A 22,832-nucleotide genomic window follows, 5' to 3' on the forward strand; every position below is an offset into this window, starting at 1 on the left:
ATTACGGCAAGGAGTCCGATGAGCATTGGCAAGCGCTTTTACACGCTTTAAGGCATCAGACTCGACTGGCATTCGGAGCCTTTGAAAACGATGAGGATACAGACCAAGATGATAGGCGACAAGTTCGGGAATTGTTCTATCTCGATGTCCGTGAGGATCCCTCATTACTAGATGGACTCGATGTTCGAGGTCTTCGGGAATTCTGCAATGCCGAAAAGCTCAAGGAGACTGAAGTTGTAGAGAAAGGCGGCCAGAAACTCCGCGTGAGCACAAGGCCTCTTGAGAGCCAAGCCATGGCAGATCACCTATATGATTTTGTTTTGCTCGCTGATGAAGCAGTTTTGAAAGATGTAGAAAAAGGGGAATTTATTGTCAAGGCCGTCTCGCTGCTGTGGGATGGTCACGCGGGATGGGGGTGGGTGAGGATCCCAACAGGCTTTCTCTTAGAGTTATGGACATACCTGATGTGGAATGATGACCGGACGGAGTACTGTCTTCACTTCCACGGGCCTGAAGGAGATCTTGAGGACTATATATGGGCTGGGGATGTAGCACTTTGCCGCACTGGAAGATGTTCGGAGATTCGGCCTTGGCGTTACTACAGCACCCAAAAGGATCATGACTTCATGTCCTAAGGAAGTACGAAGCATCAACCCGAGCTATATTCGTCAAGATACAAAAGATTCAACCTGGCTTAGCATAGGAACATATAAAGAATCTACATAATGCCCGACCAACATAACCAAAACTGAATACAAGCCCCAATCAAGTCCCTCCCATTTCCGTATCTTCATCTTCTTCTATATCTTCAGTTTCAGTAATAGGACTATTAAAAGCCGGGAAACCTGAAGTATCAATCCTCATCAGATCAGCATTCTCTGCCATCTCCTCAAATTGCGCCATCAGCTCGAGCCACTGGACGGCATATCCGTCAGGCATATCATCATCCGCCATCACTTTGTCGATCTGTGCCATCGCTTTCGCAATGTTCGCCTTGAACTTGCTGACCACCCTGGCATAGTATTTCTTAATCCAATCCAGCCAGTAGTTGGCGAGCTGGACCCTGTTGCCAGGATGCCTCCCATTCCAAACATCCTCGGCAAACTTGAATTGCACATATACATCCTTGACGATCTTGTTCAACCTGACCAGGGTCTTGGGCAGATTCATATACACAAGCACGCTGAATGATGCACGAACTCGTTTAATAATCACCCTACAGTCGGACTTCCAATCGTCGTGCGACTTGTCCCCCCTTTCCAGGTATTCCGTTATACTGTCCACGGAGGGCCTTTGTTGGAAGCGAAGCATCTGGCAGGGTCAGTGAGCCAATCTACTATTAAAATGAATGAATATGCTCCATGAGGGAGCTAATAGAATAGAATAGGAGGGTGGATCAAGAGTGAACAGTGGAGATAGAAATGAAGATAAGAGAAAGGACCTACATAATTCTTGGCCTGGTTGATATCTTCATCAGCAATCATAAAGACCTGGTCATTACTGATGCTGCCTAAACACTCATACGCACGTTCGAAGAGCCTTGCCAGTTGTCTGCCTCCAGGGAGTCTAGGTGCGTTGGGCTGTAAGCTCAAGTCGAGATTCTCCATCTCGAACCAGAACTCAATGGGAATAGGCCCAAACGTTGAGGTTTCATCTTCATCAGATGGGAGTCTACCGGCGTTCGTTAGCAAAAAATTCTAGTCATATATGTTTTGGGTTATATCATACAGTCCCACGACTGATCCTGCAATAAAGGCCTCAAAGATGTTCTTATCGACGACATGCTCAACTATTTTCACCTATTAGAACTGAGGAACGGCAGGGGAGTGATACATACGGTGCACCTTGAAATTACGAGAGTCGCTGTATTTCTTCAATACTACAGCGGTATCTTCGCACGGGCCACGGTTGCGTATCTCCGCTACCCTGTTAAGTAGCGGATTGTTTGGGGGAACTGTATTGAGATCGGGATGCTGCTTGGGTCAGTTTAAAATCGGAATCCAGCAACGCTGATAAGACTTACTCGAGGAACATCAACCTGGAAGTCATGAAAGGTTTTACGATCTTGATCCTCAATGAGGACAGTACTCACTGCTCGCGATTCTAGCTCGCGGGTATCCCGGTGGTGATGGTGATGGCGATGTTGGTGGTGGCTTGAAGTGGGAAAATGGCCCGAATGGCGGCCAAACAAGGCGGTGTGCCGACGTTTAATCCCGTCATCGTCTGCCCCTCCACAATTTCCGTCAGAAAAACAGAGAGATGGATCTGTACAGTTGAGAAATAGAGTATCACCGCCCTTGCCACCGTTCAGGAAGGCTTCGATCTGTGCGGCCACGTAGTTGGGAAAGCACAGAACCTTGCGGGCGAACGCAGAAGGGCCCTCCCAGTCGAGTCGCCAGTTGTTTCTAATGTAACTGGTCATGTAGGTAACTTGTAGATAAAAATGGCGGTCTCGAACGGCATTGTTCCAGATGAGGCGATACTGAGATAGCATAAGCTGACTGCCTACAAGGCCAAGTATATTGGTGAGGAGCTCTAGAGGCGTCATGTCCCCGGACTTGTCGGCCCGGACAGCGAGTTCAGTAGACGAAGACGATAGACCGCGTTTCTTGAGGACCTTGGAGGGGTTAGGGCAGTATTCATCCACCATCCAGTCGGCCATGGAATTCTTGTAAGCCTCGAGCTTCTCGTTTGCTTCCCACTTCTCCTCGCCGTACTCTGTCTTGCAACATGTGGCTTGTCCGCCAACCTCGTAAGTGGAACACACATGGAACGCCCAATCGATGGCGACGCGGACGCGGTCGCTAGGGCAATTGCTGCGACAGGTTCCTTCGGGATATCCTGGGATCATAGGGCCAACGTTGCGAAAGATCTGGCAGTCGGTGAACTGCAAGTCTTGCTTGGTGCCGCAGCAGTAGTTGCGCATCTGCACGCCCAAAATGTCAGCGCCAAGCGCATTCTTCAGGTTATTGCACTCCAGGCCACCAGAGCCTGACCCGGATCTGGCTACGGGCGTATCGTGGTAGCCCGAGGGACACTCGGGCTTGCTGTCACACTCGGGATACGCTCCCCATGTGCACTCGCCGTAGACCTTCATGCTTTCGCTTTCGGTCGTGCAACACGCCGTCTGCACCATTGGGGGATGATTGCAGTACATCTGGTTGCTGCCGATCTCGGTCATGCCGCTTGGACAACTCGTCGATTTCTTGCAAGCACCATTGCCATGACCGTACCATCCACACTGGGGAATATCTTGGTCGGGAGGACAGCAGAAGAGATGCGATCCATCACCACCACAGCCAGTCTCGTCATACATCAGCTCATTCTTCCGAGCACCTTTGTCGAGACGGCCAACGTGCACCCAGCCCTTAGGGCATGATTCCTTGCAGTTTGTCCATCGACATTGCTCGTAAGGCTTCTTCACCCACGTGCCTGTCTTCTCGTCATCGTCAAGGGAACCGCTCGTCCACTTACGTCCAAGTATGCCGGCCAATGCCTTGTTGTACCTGGCATCTTTTGTATCATGACTGATTGCCCAGACCATAACACCGCCCAGGCATCTTTCTCCCGCACGGTCAACTTTGATCTGAAGCGTCTCTTCATCATCATATGACACCCATTGCTTGCCCCATGTCACCACCTGAACGGCCTCCTCTTCGTAGAGCTTGGGTTTCAGCTTGCGCTTCTCGATCTCATTTTGGATTTCCGAGTTGAGCAAGATACCCTTTTCTCGGCTGCAACTGCCTGCATTAGCCGGCCCATTAAACAGGCAGCCGGGATCTTTGCATGCTGCTGATTGGACAGTAAAGGCACGACCATAGAATCCTAGGCCCATGACAACCTTGCTCGGGCTGATGTCGTTGCGCCAAAGAAGATCCAGTGCTGACTCGATCTCGGTCAAATTGGTATGGGCATTGAGATAGGGCTTAGTCCAGTTGACGTGCTGGTCCCAAGCACCGTGCAGGTCGTAGGACATGATGTTGAAAAAGTCAACCGTGGATTCCTGAATCTAGTTAGTTGGGTTCCAGACTACTCCTCACGACTGGAAATATACTTGCCAGCTTCTTGATGTCAAAGTACTGTAAGTACCAGTAGGATGCAGGAAGGGTGATAGTTAAGCCTTTGTCGCCTGAATTCATCAACTTCTTCAACTTCTGCATGAACTTGGGAAAGTTGTAGTAATCGTCTTCTTTGCCGCCACGCTTGTCGTCAACAGGATATTCCCAGTCCAAGTCCAGGCCATCGAACTTATGCTTTGCCATGAAAGACTGGAGAGAGTTGAAGAACTTCTGTTGATTATCATTTGATGCAGCCAAATCGGAGAAGACGTTGGCTGTAGGACCGGGATCATTGAATGTCCACCCGCCAATAGCAAGATAGATCTTGAGTCTCTTGTCCTTCTTCTTTAGAAACATCAGCCTTTCATACATTGCCTTATCCTCAAGCGTATTAGCTTCAAGTGCGAACGTCTTTGGGTTGATGGTGCCAAAAGCAAAGTTGATATGCGTATACAGACCGATAGGGATCTGTTCAGGCCAGAAGACCTCACAAGGTCGGTCTCTGGCCCAGCCTTCGAAGTAGCCGACGACGCGTTCCATTTCGCCGCCCTTCTCACAGCTCGGACGCTTAACTGTCTTGCTTCCACAGAAATCCTTGGTTGTCTATGGGTTACCTGTCAGTACATTCTCGGGGTAGCATCACTTTCATTTACTTACACCGCAGTATCCATGCTTCGAGCAGCAGACATTCAGAGGGCACTTGTCTTTCGTGGCCCAACTGCTGCCAAAACCGGGATTGCACTCTGACTTTCTGTTACAGTCAGAACGGCAGACGGATTCTCCACAATCTTGTTTTAGTTAGCATCTGGCAATCATGTAGAGAAAGCATGTTGGTGTCCTTACAATCGGGGCCAAATCCACAGTTGCCAGACTTGTTGCAGCATCCCTGCTCACACCTCTTGGTTGCGCTGCAGGTCGTGCTGTCGGCTGCTGCTATGCCTCTGCATAGCAGCAGCAGCAGCAGCACAGCGAAAGACGAGACGCGGAAACGCATCTTGGTCTTGTTGAAAGGGACAGGTAAGCCCGAAAGAACGTATTGGAAAGAATAGTCAATCACACTAAAGTTGAATTGAATTGGTGACTGGGAAGAATGTGTTGCGAAACAATGCAATATCTTTGCTGGAACCAAACGTCCTGGTAAGGGAGTAGTTTGGAAGCGACAGCTTAGTCGTCGTAGAGATGACCTAAATTCAAAACCAGTTGGCTTGAGCTGTTAACAAGATACAGACAGACCCTTGACCAAGTCCTTTTACCTGCACCAGCGGAAAAAAGTATGAACCAGACCCACGATCAAGAATCCAGGGTCCAAGAATCCATCACTACCAGGGTTGACTCGCTGGAAAGTTAGCTCACCCTATCGATCATGGGTTGGGCATCATCTCTCCCGGCCCGTCTCACCGCATCGGACCTTTTCACCAACGCAGCGTTGCATAACTTAGGTGAGGGCGGGGTCTTTTTAGGAACAGGGTAGCATCGCACCACTGTGGCTCTGTTTTTGCTGGAACCACCAGCCCGGGATCCTTACCATTCATGGCACTTTAGAAATGGACATGGACATAGATCCACCTGTTGGTTCTACAGAAAAACGTAAAATGCTTGATCTTGGCATCTAGATGGTAAGAAAAATCACGCGCCCGTTCCTGACCGTTGTCTAGCTTCTTACAAAAGGTCTCAAATCATCGCCACTTTGCCATTGATCAAAGTAGGATCCTTGCAAGTCATGGCACTTTAGAAATGGACATGGACATAGATCCACCTGTTGGTTCTGCAAAAAACGCAAAATGCTTGGTCTTGGCATCTGGATGGTAAGAAAAATCACGCGCCCGTTCCTGACCGTTGTCTAGCTTCTTGCAAAAGGTCTCATATCATCGCCGTTCCGCCATTGACCAATGCAGGATCTGTTCAGGACGCGGGATATTGGATATGTAAGGATGAGTTCTCTTGTGCCTTGCGTATCTGCTCCACTTGATAGACGCTGCCGAGGCTAGCTATCGATCGACGGGAGGCCCTCGGCTTGGCTTGATTCAGGGTTTGTCTTGGGTCCCTCATTTTTGGACGTTGTTCTAGTTATTCTATCTACTCGCCTGTCTCATCTACTCGCTTGCTCATTATTGAGTTCACCAACTCTTCAAAGGACGACAATGGTTGCCATTAACCGTCTTGTCCCTCTGCTGGGCTTGTGCCTTGGTGCCAGTACCGCGTTCAGTATCTACAATGCTACGGATCTCGAGGCCAAAAATGTCGGCGATGCGTGTGTCGAGGCCTTGTCGGCCAACATTGCTTGTCCAACAGCTATACGTCCCTTCATGGCACCGCGTGTTCATGCGTCGCTTCGAAATGCGACCTTGACAGATGAGATTTGCACTGGAGCCTGCTCTGCATCTCTCAGGAAGTGGTTCAACACCGTCGTCAGCGCATGCGCAAACGAAGATTACGGAGACGGCGTCCCCCAACGCGTCGGCGGCTACATCTGGGCCGGCTGGAACGAGACTTGCATCAAAGATCCTAGGACTAAGAGATACTGCAATGGTGAGCTTCGCATATGAATCAGCAACAGGAACATGGCTAACTGATTAGATATCATCGACGAGTTCACAGAGTTGGAAGACGACGAGGAAATGCCCCGCGACGAGCTCTGCAGCGTCTGCTACGGACGAAAGCTCGCTATGATGCAGTCCTCGTCATACTCGGTTTACAATCGCTACTACCAGTCAGAGCTGGAGAAGGTATACAAGACATGCGGTGGCTCTGGCCCGACCGAAATTCCCCCGCCTCCCAAGGTCGAGGAGTCTGTGGATTTCTGCCTGACCGAAAAGTACTACACCACAAAGGAAGGCGATACCTGTGACTCGATAGCCAAAGCAAACCCAGGCGTCGCTGGTGTCTTCTTGTATATGGGTAATCAGGAACTCATCGCCGACTGTCGCACAATTCCTGCAGGTGTCAAGCTCTGCCTTCCCACGACGTGCCCGACGTACGTGGTAAAGCCAGACGACACGTGCTGGTCCATCGAGCGAGCACAAGGCCTCTACATCGACGACGTCGAGTCATTCAACTCATGGATTAATATCGACTGCAGTAACCTTCACAAGGCTACCGACTTTTACGGCAAAACCATCTGTATCGGGGCTTTTGGCTCCGAGCACGCTGGCTCCTGGATCCAGGATGAGGATAAGGAAGCCGACGTCGCTAGCCCTGCCCTACAACTCCGGCATAGCAGCGCCAACGGCCCTGTACCTAAGCCCGAAGCCCCTGAGGAATGATCTTTAGCAGTCAATTGCGTCTCGAAGCCTGAGACAAGCCTTTACTTGTTGGAACCGTAACCATTTGACAAACTGTTTCTGTGGAACAATTTCTCTATACATAGCATAGTCAATTGTAGTTAGTATCTTTCGTGTCAATTGCTAAAACAAACAATTTGGGTATCGTGACTTAGCTAGCTACTGTGTTCAATTATCTTGCAACAAGCTCTGCTGCTAGGGTTCCCCAAGTACGTGAGATCATCCTTGTGGCCGCCGTTAGTGATCAGCGACATGACGCATCCTAGCCGCAGTACACTAGATAATCCTTTGCGAGCCAGTCGTCACGAGTCATGTGGATCATGCCTGGGTCGTAGAAATGTTACGATAATTAACCTCGGCACAGCCCAACTCCCTGGCATCCTAGAACCAACAGTCGTCAGTGGGGAAAGTGGTGCGCTGGGGCCAACCCAGGGCAGGGAGTACTTGTTCGGCAAAGCCGCCAACAAAGAGTGTCAACTCTAAAGTAAGATTATTAGGCTAAAATAGTGTCTACTCTCGGTATGTACATGCTTGTGGTCCACGGAGTGGGTACAACAAACCTTGTGTGATTTACAATTTTACTCTCCCTACCTAGATGGCCAAAGCCTCTGAAGCCCTTGTCGAGCCGGGGAAAACCTTCCTTGGCAAAGACGGAACGTTACCCGCCAGGAGCAGAACTCCACTCCAGTCGATTACGTAGTTACATGGTGTTCGGTGGATTCCATCATGTCCGCCCGAGCGAGCGAGAGACCGAATGCCCAGACCAGGTGCCAATTGCGGAGACGATATATCCATGTGATTTGTTTGCCGTGCGGGAGCATCCCGAAAACGAACAGCCTTGATTTGATAAAAGTAACTGGACCCATTTGGGGGTCACTCTCGGTTGCAAAACAGGTAGTTCGTGACTGTTGGCTCGCTCGACTTTCGTAAACGGGCCATCTACCTAAAGAGGCAAGCGTAAAAAGAACACGACGGACATGGCACGACCCGATCTTGCAGACAATGTGTATAACCCGTATTTAACCGCCAGTCACATACCCCCCAAGTTCACTTGTTCCTTGTACCATCGCCGTCTGTCAATCTTTTTGTATAGACCTGGTGATCCCTTCACGATGCGCTTCTCTTCCATTATCACCCTGGGTCTCTTGACCACTAGTGTTTATGCGGTAAGAGGCAGAAGATTTCGTCGTCAGAAGACACCTGAAAACCCTACCGACCCAGGTATCACACCGAAATGCACCTTTTATGATACATGGGTCGATGATGACCTCGACTGTCTTTTGTGGCTCGAGGACTGGTCTATTACACCGGAGCAGTTCTCGGAATATGTGAGTATTCATTCTATTTACCAGCTGTCTTTGTGGTTCCCGTGACTTATCTTTATATTCCGTCTTCAGAACCCGACTATTGGCGATAACTGCTCCGGCATCAAGGTTGGCTACTCCTACTGTGTCGAGATCAACCACGGCCTTCCTGAAGAGCCCGAGATGACTTCAACTGAGGACGCTGAGCCTGAGCCCACTGAGGATTCGAAGCCTAGCCCTACTCAAGACGGTCTCATCGACACATGCACATCCTTCTACCAGGCTGCCAAGGGAGACACTTGCACCAAGATCATTGCCAAATACAAGACGTTTGACTTTAATGACTTCTTCAAGTGGAATCCCGCCGTGGAGAAGGATTGCAGTGGCCTCTGGGCCAACACCTACTACTGTGTAGGCGTCCCTGGAACTCCCGCCAGCCCTCCCTCTCAGACTGCCGCGACTGAGACGGCCGTGGAGACTGGTCCATCGAAGCCCAGCCCCACGCAAGAAGGTCTCATCGAGAGCTGCACCTCTTTCTACTTCGCTACCAAGGGCGACACTTGCGCCAAGATCGTGGCTAAGTACGGCACCTTCGACTTTGATGACTTCTACAAGTGGAACCCGGCCGTGGGCAAGGACTGTGGCGCCATTTGGGCGAGCACCTACTACTGTGTAGGTGTTCCCGGGACACCCACCACCAAGCCTGCTCCAACTACACCGAAGCCTACGGCGACAGGCGGCATCGAGACTCCCTCACCAATTCAAGAGAACATGGTTCAGAACTGCAACAAGTTCCATAAAATCATGTCCACCACGACGTGCTCTTCGATCGAGTCATACTACAAGTTGCCGCTTGCAACCTTTCTGTCATGGAACCCTTCTGTTGGCAAGGATTGCAGTGCTCTGTGGGTCAACTACTATGTCTGCGTGAGTGTCGAGGGATATCAGCCCTCTACGACAACCGCCAAACCCACCACGACCAAGGCGCCGACAAATGGTATCGAGACTCCCTCGCCGATCCAAGACGGTATGGTCAAGAACTGTAACAAGTTCCACAAGATCATGTCAACAACCACTTGCTCCTCAATCGAGTCGTATTACAAGCTGCCGCTTGCGACCTTTCTCTCCTGGAATCCTTCTGTTGGGAAGGACTGCACGGCATTACTGGTCAACTATTACGTTTGTGTGAGCGTCGAAGGATGGACGCCGCCTACTACAACAACCAAGCCCACCACAACCACTCAGGCGCCAGCCAACGGTATTCAGACCCCTTCACCCATTCAGAATGGCATGGTCAAGAACTGTGAAAAATTCCACAAGATCATGTCAACAACCACCTGCACGTCTATCGAGTCATACTATAACCTCCCTCTCGCAACCTTCCTCTCGTGGAACCCCGCTGTCGGAAAGGACTGCACATCCTTGCTGGTTAACTACTACGTCTGTGTTGCCACCATCGGCTGGAAGCCCCCCACCAAGACCACGACCAACGTACCTACAACCACAAAGGCGCCCTCGAATGGAATCTCCACGCCTTCGCCGATTCAAGCTGGCATGGTCAGCAACTGCAACAAGTTTCACCTCGTCAGTTCGACCACCACCTGCACATCCATCCAGAACTACTACAAGATCACCATGGCAGACTTTGCCAAGTGGAATCCTGCAGTCGGGTCTAAGTGCACTGCCCTATGGGCTAACTACCACGTGTGCATTGGTGTCATGGGCGGAACCCCCACCAACCCAGGGAACGGTGTTTCGACGCCCTCGCCAATTCAGCCCGGCATGGTTAGCAACTGCAAGAAGTTCCATCTCGTTTCGAGCACAACCACGTGCGCTTCGATTCAAGACTATTATAAGATCACGATGGCGCAGTTTGCCAAGTGGAACCCGGCGGTCGGTGAGAAATGCACAGCGTTGTGGGCTCAGTATCATGTATGTGTTGGTGTCTAGGTAGGTAAATGACTTGTTTTAAGCCATGTAGTACTCATATTTGAGATTAATAATTAATCTAATTATGTGTATCATGTGCATTAAGGCCACTTCCGTAAACGAACGCTTTAAAACATGCCTAAGTAACCAACTTAAGTGCCAGATCGGAAGGTTAACTATGTTTAATGTGTAGGACAAACGAAAGCATCTACGGGTTAAACCGAGCTGGCCCTCTGTATAAACTACTACACTACCAATGCTTACGGCACGAGCTTCGCAGCTGGTGCAAATTTGGTTGTATTTTAAGGTGCATTTGTAAAGAAGTTATCTTACCTAGATCCCTGAGTTACTTATCTCTTTTCCTTGTTAAATACATACTAAAGCATTTTTATAAATAAAGTACTTTCCTAACTATTCATATAGCCCTGTCCTAAGAAAATAAGTAAAATAATAGGTTTAAAACTAAGTAAGTAATAATAATAGCCTCTCTGTCTAGAGCGTGGCAATTAATTGCTTAAAAGATAGTTATAAAATACCTTACTTCTAAGAAGGTCTTTTATAAATAAAATTCTAGAAAAATAAGCTTATAAGATATAAGCCTAGGATTTTATTATCCTATACTTTAGCTTATGCGCTTTCTCATAGATGGCTTACCTAAGCAATAAATGCTTAAATAATCAAGATATAAGGGAGTGTCAATACTGCCCTTTCTAGGCTTATTTCCCTTTTAGGAAGTGTAAAAGTCCTTAAAATAAAGGTCTTTTATAAATATAATTCTAGAAAAATAGGCTTATAATGTCACGGCCATGACGTGGGCCAGGCGGGGAAGCATGGCAGAAAACACTCTGACTAAGCAGGACCGAGAAAGCCAAACGTCGCTCCCATCGGTCCTAGGACCGAACGTTAAAAGCGTCGGTCCTACCAATGGACCGAACCCAGGGAACATCGGTCCAAAGATTAATCACAAGTATATAGAATACACTTATTACAGTTTCCTATATACTAGCTACCTTAGCTATTAATATAACTTAGTTACACTTAATACCATTAAGCATATTACTAGATATAACTTATAACCTATTACTTAGACTACGCCTAGCACTCTCTACTAATATAAACCCTATACGACCGGTTTATCCCTTAGGAAATATATAATTATCATATATTAATAGCTCTTATTCAGTAGTATACTACATACTCTAAGCAATACTATTACCATAGCACCCAACACTGGATCTCCTTCTACCCCTCGCAGTAAGCTGCCTATCACCCCCCAATAGGGATAGCCCGCGACCAAACCAGAGGAACCTAATATCCCAATGGATACTAATGACGATAGCGAAGAACATATCGTCCCGGCCTCACACGAGGATGAGGTCCGCAAACTTAGAAATAAGTATAACTACCTAAGCATCTAGCATAATAACCTCCTAGACAGCGCACGCAATAACACTAAGATCACTCAAGAACGATTAGCTAGCATAGAGGCATCTATAAACGATATGCAGGAACGCTTCCGCTAAGCCATAAAACAACAACAGCAGCAATACCAGTAGACAATCAATGAATAATAGAACCGGATCGACTAACTCACCATGCTCTAAGCTTAGCAAAATAACCTAGCATAACAGTAGGTCTATAATCTTAGTAACCTAACGTTTAAATATACCACCGCTAGTATTACTTATAAAGATATTAGCGAGATTATTAAACCTAAGGACCTAGAATTATTTAATAGATAGGCTATATATATTAAGATATTTCTTATATCCCTTAGAGCATATTAATAATACTTTCCTATTAAAATAGCTAATACTAAAAGCAAGGTCTTATATATTAATAAATGCCTCATAGGTAATATACTTACTTAGTTTAAACCTAAGCTACGTAACTTTCTTAGGAATAAACCCACCGAGGAAATATAACTCCTTTTCGCTAAATATAAAAACTTTAAAGAAGTAATTAGATATAACTTTAGAACTATTAATAAAGAATAATAAGCTATATAGAAACTTAAGAACTTATAATAAATAAAGGCTACCTTAACCTATATAGCTAAGTTTATATAAATTACTTTATTTCTTAATTAAGAAATAAGTGCCCTTTAGATTACTTTTTATAAAGGACTTAAGGATAAGATTAAGGATAAGCTCTATAAAGTAAAAAAACCTAATAACCTCTAGGACTATATTAATATAACTATTAAGATTAATAACTAATAATTTAAATAATAAATAAAGAAATCTAATAAAGAATAAATTTAGGGCAATAAGAATAATACTAATTAATCTTAAAGGCGAGAATAAATTAGGGGTAATACCTCTTATAAAACCTACGCGGGACCTATAGAACTTAGAGTAGCCTAGAGAGATAGCAAGGATATTAAATGCTATTATTGCTATAAGAAAGGCCATAAGGCCAATAAATACCAAAGGAAGCAGCGAGACATAGAGGAAGGGCACTATTAACTAAAGCTATAATAGCCCCTCCTAGAAGGTAAGAAATAAGTAAGATCTACCCGGGCAGATATTAAACCCTAGACGGCTATCTATACTATTAGAATACTTAGAATAGCTTAATAAGGATATAATAAAACTAGTATCTAACTAGATAAGCTAGATATGCTATATAGCTAAGTATACCTCTTAGAAGAATAAGCAAAAAGTAACTATATAATTAATAATATCATAAAGGAATAACTTTATAAACTAATTAAACCCTAAAAAACCAACCACTCGCATATTATAAAATATATAAGATAAAAACTACTCCTAGAGCCTAATAAGAAAAGATAGCAACTAGGTAACTTAATGCCATAGCATACCATCGCTATGACTAGACGCGCTAAACCTAAAACTAAGGAACCTATAATATCCTCTTTAGCATAATAACCCTCAAATAAACAAGCTAACTTCTAAGAAGCCACTATAAAAGGATTTAATTATAAGAAATAAATTATAAAATATAAAGAGAAGAAATAACTTTTAGTGCCCGCTATAATCTATTAAAGGGACTACTAGTAAGATAACCCTATATAGTATAATTATACCCTATGCCCTTAATATTAGATTAAGGCATTATAAGAATATAATAAAATCTATAAATAATAAAAAATAAACTAATATAATAGATTACCGCGTAATAATTAAATTACTAAAACTAATAGTAGTAATATTAATTAAACTAAGTTTAAGTATAAGGCCTAAAAACTATAAAAAGAACTATACTAAGAGCACTCTAGGAAGCCCTAAAAGAGTAATAAAGAACTATAGGAGGAGAAAGACTACCCCTAATTATATAATAAAAATAATAATAAGTATTAAAATAGCCTAAGGGAAAGGTATATCTAAACCGCACAAGAATATATAAAAATATTAGATAAATAAGAAATTTATATTTAAGCCTATTACTAAGAATTAGCTAAAAACCCTTAATATCTAGAAATATCTTTTAATCTATAAGATAATATAAGGATATACCTAATATACTAAGAGCATACTAATATCTCTTAGATATTATATTAATACTACTAGTATAAAACCTATTAAAAAGAGAAATAAAAATAAGATTACTTCCCTATCTTACTACTTTATTAACTAAATAATAAACCCTATCTATAATATAAAATAAAAGAGTATAAAGTAATATACTAATATAAATCTATTAGTATTATAAACGCGTAATATTCTTTAAAACTCTACTACGCTACTTAGGAGAAGAAATAAATTACTTATAAGATTAAGGACTAATAGAAAACAATTAGCTAGGAAAATAAAAAAAACCCAGGAGCTAAATAAGAATAGCAATACTAAGACTAGCTATATAGCTAGGATAATATATATAACTACGACGCCTATATAAATAGCAAGTATAAATTTAATTATATAAACTATGCTCTAGTAATATTAAAAAACTAAATACCCTATCTAATATAGGGCGATAAGTAAATAAATAAGGGAATATATTACCCTAGAAGGCCCTCTACTCTACTACTAGAGTATATAAGCGATAATACCTAGAACTAAAAATACAAGTCAAAGGAGAATAATTAAACGCTTTAATAAATAGCAAAGCTAAGTAAAACTACTTTAACCTAATAATAGCAAATAGACTTAGGCTACTATAGAGGTATAAATAAATGCCTTACTTAGTTATTAACCTAGAAGGAACCCCTTTTAATTATAATAATAGTATTATTAATAGCGAGATTAATTACCTTAAAGTTTTTATTAAAGGAAAAAACTAGGGCATTTTATTTAATATTATACTAAATAAGTAATATAATCTTATACTTAGGTACCCATAGTTATAACGATTTAACCTATATTTCAACTAAAAGACTAGCTAAGTGCTCTCTTTTAATAATAAGATACCTTCCATAGTAAATAATAACTTAAAATATAATATAAGATCTTAAACTTCTACTAAAGGAACTAAAGAAGCTAGGCAAAGGTAAATATAAGATACCTCTCTACCCATAAGGACAAGATATAAATATTAAAAAGGATAAAAATAATAATAATAAAGGATAATTACATAAGTCATATAATAGTTTTATAAACTTAAAAAGGACCTAGCTCTATAAAAGAAACCATAAGATAACCTAGAAGAAAAAGAACAACTTAAAAATATCCTATAGTAATATTATACCTATAAGAAACTCTTCGCGGAAGAACTTAAAATAGGCCTACCCGAGTATATATATTATGACCTAGAAATTAAGTTTATTAATAAGAAGTAACCTAGCTTTAATAAACTCTACCCACTTAATAAAGCATAACTACTAGTATTAAAGGAATATATTAAAGATATAATATAAAAAGGATATATTAAGGAAAGCAAGTTATCTATTAGATACCCTATTATATTTATTTTAAAGAAAAACAAAAAGCTCTAGCTTTATATTAACTTTAAGATACTTAATGCTATTATAATTAAGGATTATATACCGCTACCTCTTATTAGTAAATTAAAGGATTGGCTTTTTAGCATAAAGTATTTTATAATATTTAACCTCAAAGGAGCCTATAACCTTATTTAGATTAAGGAAAGATATAAATAAAAAACCGCTTTTTATACTAAGTATAGACTATTTAAGTACCTTATTATACCCTTTAGACTTACTAATATACCTATTATATTCTAATAAATAATTAATAATATATTATAAAAATATCTAGATATATTTATTATATATTACCTAGATAATATCCTTATTTTCTCTAAAATAAAAGAAGAATATATAAAATATATCCATAAGGTACTATAAATACTATAAGATGCTAAGTTATTAGTAAAACCTAAGAAAAGCAAATTCTATGCCTTAGAAATAGAATTCCTCGGATATATTATCTCTTATAACAAGATACAAATAGACCCTAAGAAGGTCTTAGCGGTTAAGGAATAAAAAGAACTAATAAATATCAAGGAAGTATAAGCCTTCCTTAGATTTATTAATTATTACTATAAATTCCTTAAAGCCTTTAAATAAATAGCTATACTATTAATAGAACTTATAAAGAAAAATAAAACCTTTATATTTAAAAATAAAGCCAAGAATGCCTTTAATAAAATTAAGAAACTTATCTTAAGCAAACTAATACTTAAGATATTTAACCTATCTTAACTAATTAAACTTAAAACTAATGCCTTAGACTTCGCCCTAGGTATATAGATTAAGTAATAAGATAATAAAGGACTCTTATACCTAATTATATTCTACTCCTATAAGCTATATAAAGTAGAATTAAACTACCCTATCTATAATAAAGAATTCCTCGCAATTATTAATATCTTTAAAGAATTTAGGTATTATCTCCTAGGAAGCTAATACTAGATTAAGGTATATATAGACTATAAGAATATTACCTACTTCGCGAAAATATAAAAACTTAGTAAATAATAACTCTAATACGCTAAATACCTCTTAGAATTTAATTATATTATTATTTATATTAAAGGAATAAAAAACAGCAAAGCTAATACTATTAGCTAATGCCCTGACCTAGATATAAAGAAAACTAAGATAAAGGAATAACTCTTATAGTTTATATAGGAAAGATACCTTATATAATAAATTATTATAATAACTTATATAATAGAATAGGGCAATCTATTATTTATAAAGATCCTAGAATATAATTAATACCTCTTAAATAGTAAAAAAATAAATAAATAATAAATACCTAAGGAATTATAATATAACCTTATACGCGAAATCCATAGCTACCTACTATATAAATACTAAGGAATTAATAAAACCCTAGAATAAGTTAAAACGATATTTATTTTTCCTAATATAAAGAAAATTATTTTAACTATTACTAACTAATATGACCTCTGCGCAAAAACCAAGGCATAACGCTATAAACTATATAAAAAACTACAACCACTCCTAGTTATATAATAACTATAAGACTCGATTACTATGGATTTTATTACTAAACTACCCCTATTAGAAGAACTAGCTACTAGAAACTTTTATAATAACATTCTCGTTATTATAGATAAACTTATAAAATTTTCTTATTTTATACCCTATAAAGAATTAATAATAGCAGAAGAATTCGCCTATCTTTTCTATTTTTATATTACTAAAACATATAGACTATTACTTAAGATCATTATAGACTAAGGACTACTATTTATATTAAAATTCTAGCAGAGCCTTATAGGATACTTAGGAATTAATTATAAACTCTCTATTATATACTATAAGGAGATAGATAGACAAATAAAACATATAAACTAAATACTAGAATAATACCTTCATTACTATATTAACTATAAATAAACTAATTAGGTTAAAAAGCTACTAGCCACTTAGCTAGCCTATAATATAGCAACTAATAAAAGCACTAAGGTTATACTAATATATACTAATTTCAGATTCACACTAGATATTTACTAATAATCCCGAGACGCTATTATTAACCCTAAAGCAATCCTCACTAGTAATTAGCTATAAAACCTATATAAAGAAATAAAAATAAAACTTAAATTTATTAGAAATAAGATAATAGCATATACTAATAAGAAAAGAATTAAGGGACTAATCCTCTTAGAGGGAGATATAATCTACCTCGCAATAAAAAATATTAAAATAAAATAATAAAATAAAAAACTTAACTATAAATATATTAGACTATATAAGATTAAGTAGAAAATTTTAAAATATAACTATAAACTAGACTTACTACCTAAGGTTAAGCTCTATCTAATCTTTTATATTTTATTATTTAAGTTAATATAAAATATTATCTAGGTAAAAATAAATAAAAAACTAGATATAAAAATTAATAGACTAAAAGAATATATTATAAAAGCTATCCTTAATATAAATAAAATTAATAGTAAAATAATATATTTTATTAAATAAAAGGACTACCTTAACTTAGAAAATATATAAAAACCCCTAGAATACCTCACTAATATATAACGCCTTTTAAAGGACTTTCACTAATAATACTAAGTATAGGCTTATTAAGACTAATAGCATTTTAATTAATTAAGTTAATAGCCCTAAAAGAATATACCTTTATAATAGCAAATAACTCCTCATGGAGCTCGCCTAATTCCTCTAAGGCATATAAGCCGCGCTTAAAAGCCTTATTACTACGCGCTTTAAGTAACCTCTTTTACTTCTAAATATAGGTAAGCTTAGCTATTACCTCCTCTAAAGTAGCCTCTACTTTAGCCTCCTTACCCTCTAGGTATTTATACTCCTAGATATTTTTTATAACTATAAGAAATTAGCTAAAACCGCTATAAAAAAGCACTAATACCCACTTATAAAAAGAAGCCATACTAGCCCTATTATATATAACCTTCACATTAATATAATTAGAGTAATAATTAAAATAATTAAAAACTACCTTATAAGATAGGCCCTAGCAGAAATAATAAGTATAAGGTATAATTTTAGAACTAAAAGCCTTAATATAAGTAAAAAGACCCTATGCTTTAGAAAGCTTTCGCAAAGAAATATACTTAGAAACTCGGCCTAATATTATATTAATAAAAGGAAATTTTTATAAGTTAAAGTTACCTACTAATACCACTTAACCGCTAAAACTAGTCTTAAGGATAAAACCAACGAGGAGAAAACCTCGTATTATAGCTATAATATGGGCTAGGCGGGGAAGCATAGCAGAAAATACTCTAACTAAGCAAGACCGAGAAAGCCAAATATCGCTCCCATCGGTCCTAGGACTAAATATTAAAAGCATTAATCCTACCGATAGACTGAACCCAGGGAATATTAGTCTAAAGATTGATTATAAGTATATAGAATATATTTATTATAGTTTCTTATATATTAGCTACCTTAGCTATTAATATAACTTGGTTATACTTAATACTATTAAGTATATTACTAGACGTAACTTATAACCTATTGCTTAGACTATGCCTAGTACTCTCTGCTAATATAAACCCTATATAACCGGTTTATCCCTTAAGAAATATATAATCGTTATATATAAGATATAAGCCTAGGATTTTATTATCTTATATTATAGCTTATGCGCTAACTTATAGTTTGCTTACCTAAGCTATATATACTTATATAAGTAAGATATTAAGGAGTTATAATAATGCTCCTTTTAGGTTATATTACCCTTTTAGGAAGTGTCACGTGACTTCGGACTTAGGGCTCTTATAGAGCCTGATAAAACCGATAAAGCCGTGCCTTTCTATAGGGTATTTTCCATCCGGTTTTAAATCTCTTAGTTTAAAACCTTTAAGGGTTTCAACTTCTTCTAACTATAGCCCGGCTTCTAGTTATCCGTTTCTAGTAAAACTAATAGGGTTTTAAAGCCCGGAATTAGAGCTATCCGACGGTATAACTTTTATCCGAATCGGGCTAATAGATTCCGATTAATTAGCTATATAAGCTATAAACCCTCTCTTAGAAATAGCTTCCTAGATCTTTAACCAATACAAGCAATAAGACTACCAATCAGAAGCTAGCCTTCTACCCTATACTCTTATTTATCTTATGACCTACTTTTATTAGCCCATGATTCCTTATCTAGCCAATCAGCTCTTTATAAGGACTGAATCTGCTGCCTATTCTCCTCCTATTTTAGTTACCTACCCTACACCTTATTCAGACCTTATAGTCTATATTTTTCAGTCTTTTACAATAGTTAAAGGAGAGAATATATCTATAAACGATATTAAATTAACAGAAATTTCTTCTTCTTAAAAGCTCCATGACCTTCCCTTTTTGCTACTACTATCTATAGAGGCCGACCCTCTTTGCCCGAAAAAGCGTTCCTTGGCCCCTATCCCCTGTCGCTCCCCGACGCTGCTATTCGCCGCCATGCCGTCCTAACCTCATATGATGCCTCTACCCTTACAGCGACCTGCTTTTTCACTACAGAGTGGCAGGTGTCCCCCTTTTTTCTTTCCTTCTCCCCCGACCCGATCCCGATCGACGGCGCCGCTGCTGCCCCCTGGCTCGCATGCGTGGAGTAAATCCCCATAGCCCGGAGTGTGACGGTCGGTATATTCCCAAGGGATAAACCTGGCTGTGCTGGGTTTATGTTGGCAGGGGATTAGGCGCGTAGTCTTGAACGTGGTGTAAGTCACGTCTGGTAATGTGCTCAAAGGTATTGAGTGTAACCAAGTTGTATTGATAGCTGAGGTAGCTTGTACATAAGAGAGTGCTAATGAGTGTGTCTATATACTTGCGTTTGTTCGTAGGACCGATAGGCTCGAGGGAGCGCCCTCGTGGAGATTGATCTTGTACTTGTCCTTCGTTACTAATAGCTATTGCCTGTCTCCCGGGTACAGTGAGGTGCTGTGACGGACCGATCATTACGAAATGCACAAAGCGCATTTACCTCCTTGGCAGGAATCCAGGCGTGACTCTGCCCCGCCACAGCCTCGTTGGGCATCTACTATGGTACCTATCGACAGATCCCCCTCCCTCCTCAACACTTTCGTCTCGGGCTATTGATTCGAAAGCTCGACTGCATCAAAAGCACTTCTCGACCGTTAGAATATCATCGCTTGCCATGGCTGAGGCGGTAGACCTCGCCGCAAGCGTTATCGCTATCATCGACCTATCCGCGAAGGTGGCGAAGCTCTGTTCCGACTACTCCACCGCCATCGGAAATGCTAGGGCCGACATCGCACGCCTCCAGAGCCAGCTGGGCAGCCTAGGCGAATGCCTCCAAGGAGCTCGGCGTCTTCTCAATGACCCGAATAATCAATCGCTTGCAACGTCGCGAAAATTGGTGGACTCTATCGATGGCTGCACGTCAGAGCTGGTCCAAGTGCAGAACAGGCTGCCCACTAAGACCTGCGGAGACTGTATTCTGGCTCGAGAGGATGGATGCGCATGTCGGTCAGCCTAGAGATGGGGATATGTGCCTATTGCGGCTGGCTTAAGGTGCAAACTTGGATTACACGAACGGAGGTAAATACCAACCTTTTTTCCCTCTCTTTCTTTTTTAAGCTTAATCTGTCAAAATGCACACTCCTCCTCCCGCCCAAGCCTATAAGGCAACAGAGGCACATTCTGTCTCGCGTCTGTTCTCATTGCCCTAAAATAGCGAGGTATAGAGCTACCTACTTCCCCGGCTTTATACAGTTCCATTCTTATGGCTATGCAGACTGCATGTTATTAGCTAACGCCTTAATGCTGCTATGCATACCTGCCCGATTTGCACTTCTGCCTAACGGCAAGGCGGTTTCCTACTACTATCGCTTTACCGTTCACGGCATTTTAAAAACCACTATTTCTAAATACCAAGCATGCTTTTGCGCGAATGAGTTCCCCATCATTTTCTAGGATCACTGAAGAACTGAGTCTGCAATATCGCTGCACGATAGAGTTAAACCGCGATCAGCGGTATCACATTGCCTGGATTCTATCCTCAATTGATCATCATATGATAGTCACTTACTTTTTTGACGAAATTTTTTATCATTATACCTCTGCGTCTTTAAACATTTTCTACACACTTAGCCAGGTCGGACTTCATAATATTATAGCAGCGAGCACAGCTCATAATACGACTTCACAAAACACTACCAGAGACATTATTAATAGTCTACTGCAGGAATTTCCTTGCATATAAGCAGGCTTCCTGGTCAGCGCCGATGCCACCGTGCCGCGAAATGGGAATGTCTGAGTTAGTGATGTCGTCGTTGGACTTAGATCAGGCATGAAAGCCGGTGTCGTATTTTTCGATGATGAGGAGACGACCAAAAAAAAGCGCCTCTTCATGACCGGGCAATCGCGGCGTCTTCCTGGGGCTGTTTTGGCGGCTATCAATGAACTCAGGAGCCACAATGGTCGCAAGGACTAGCTACGACGCTTTCAACAAGATGGGCCGACCAGGATTCCATGTCCCACCGAATATGGAAACGAAGACCTATACGACATCCGGTCGTTGGCTCCTGAAGCAATCGACAAAACCCAGGACACTATCAGGAATCCCGCTTTGAACTATCAGTTTCAGAGAGAGTTCCCTGAGTTCCCTTCTCAGCGCTAACCCAAGGCTTTCGGCGGTATGATTGCGTCTTCAGAAAAAAGGTTGAAAGATCCGGCACTCATCGATAGTATTACAGCTGGCGATGGTATCCTCTGCTTTGATACTACTGCAGCGAATATAAAGTCTCGCCCATTCCTCGTCGTTTCTGGCATCGCAAGTTATTGCGGCGACGAACAAGAGCTACCCTCACATGAGGGTTGCAAAATTATCGCCTTATATATTACCTGCTTAGTATATCTCATTGACCCTACAAAACTGGCTACTAAAGTTAAGATCGCGAGCTACTTTGAGCTTGTGGAGTTGGTGGTGGAACGAGGCCGAGACGACATCGAGATCACTGAGGCAATTGTCGTGGCGGCGGCCTGGAGGGGGTCTGGCACGCTCCAGCTACTGCTCGATAGGCGCGGCGGCGATATTAAGATCACTGAAGCAATTGTCGTGGCGGCAGCTTGGAACGGGTCTAGCACGCTTCGGCTGCTGCTCGATAGGCGCGGGAGCGAAGTAAGGATCACCGAAGCAATTGTTATGGCGGCAGCTCGGAACGGGTCTGATACGCTTGAACGTTTTTCCTAATCTTAGCATTAACTTGCTCTATTTCCCATAACCACGAAATGTTTTGAATTGGTTATTAGCCGTCGGTCTGTTCGTGTCAGGCTGGCGATCGATTTAATTCCATTAATTTCGCCCTCGCGTGGGTGCCTTGCGATAAATTTATTGCGTGGTTTTAGCACCTATTATTCCTGGGGGCGGGTG

At 41.3% G+C, this 22,832-nt stretch overlaps 3 protein-coding genes across 3 annotated transcripts; 2 read left to right on the top strand and 1 right to left on the bottom strand.

Moving 5' to 3' along the window:
- Positions 1-765: 765 nt before the first annotated feature.
- Positions 766-5,052, bottom strand: LRP88_12635 (uncharacterized protein; the record flags this gene model as incomplete). Its single annotated transcript, XM_083249027.1, has 8 exons — positions 766-1,311; positions 1,446-1,671; positions 1,729-1,789; positions 2,272-4,003; positions 4,055-4,061; positions 4,144-4,661; positions 4,716-4,846; positions 4,902-5,052. 8 exons carry the CDS (start codon positions 5,050-5,052, stop codon positions 766-768), a joined length of 3,372 nt encoding a protein of 1,123 aa, XP_083095186.1.
- Positions 5,053-6,199: 1,147 nt separating this feature from the next.
- LRP88_12636 (LysM peptidoglycan-binding domain-containing protein) lies at positions 6,200-7,321 on the top strand (the record flags this gene model as incomplete). The annotated part of the gene is made up of 2 exons (XM_083249028.1): positions 6,200-6,587; positions 6,636-7,321. 2 exons carry the CDS (start codon positions 6,200-6,202, stop codon positions 7,319-7,321), a joined length of 1,074 nt encoding a protein of 357 aa, XP_083095187.1.
- Positions 7,322-8,451: 1,130 nt separating this feature from the next.
- On the top strand, positions 8,452-10,593 carry LRP88_12637 (LysM peptidoglycan-binding domain-containing protein; the record flags this gene model as incomplete). The annotated part of the gene is made up of 2 exons (XM_083249029.1): positions 8,452-8,667; positions 8,737-10,593. 2 exons carry the CDS (start codon positions 8,452-8,454, stop codon positions 10,591-10,593), a joined length of 2,073 nt encoding a protein of 690 aa, XP_083095188.1.
- Between the last annotated feature and the right edge of the window lie 12,239 nt (positions 10,594-22,832).

Source organism: Fusarium phalaenopsidis (assembly GCF_050370095.1).
Source record: "Fusarium phalaenopsidis strain FUZ10S chromosome Unknown contig_32322, whole genome shotgun sequence".
Lineage (NCBI taxonomy): Eukaryota > Fungi > Ascomycota > Sordariomycetes > Hypocreales > Nectriaceae > Fusarium > Fusarium phalaenopsidis.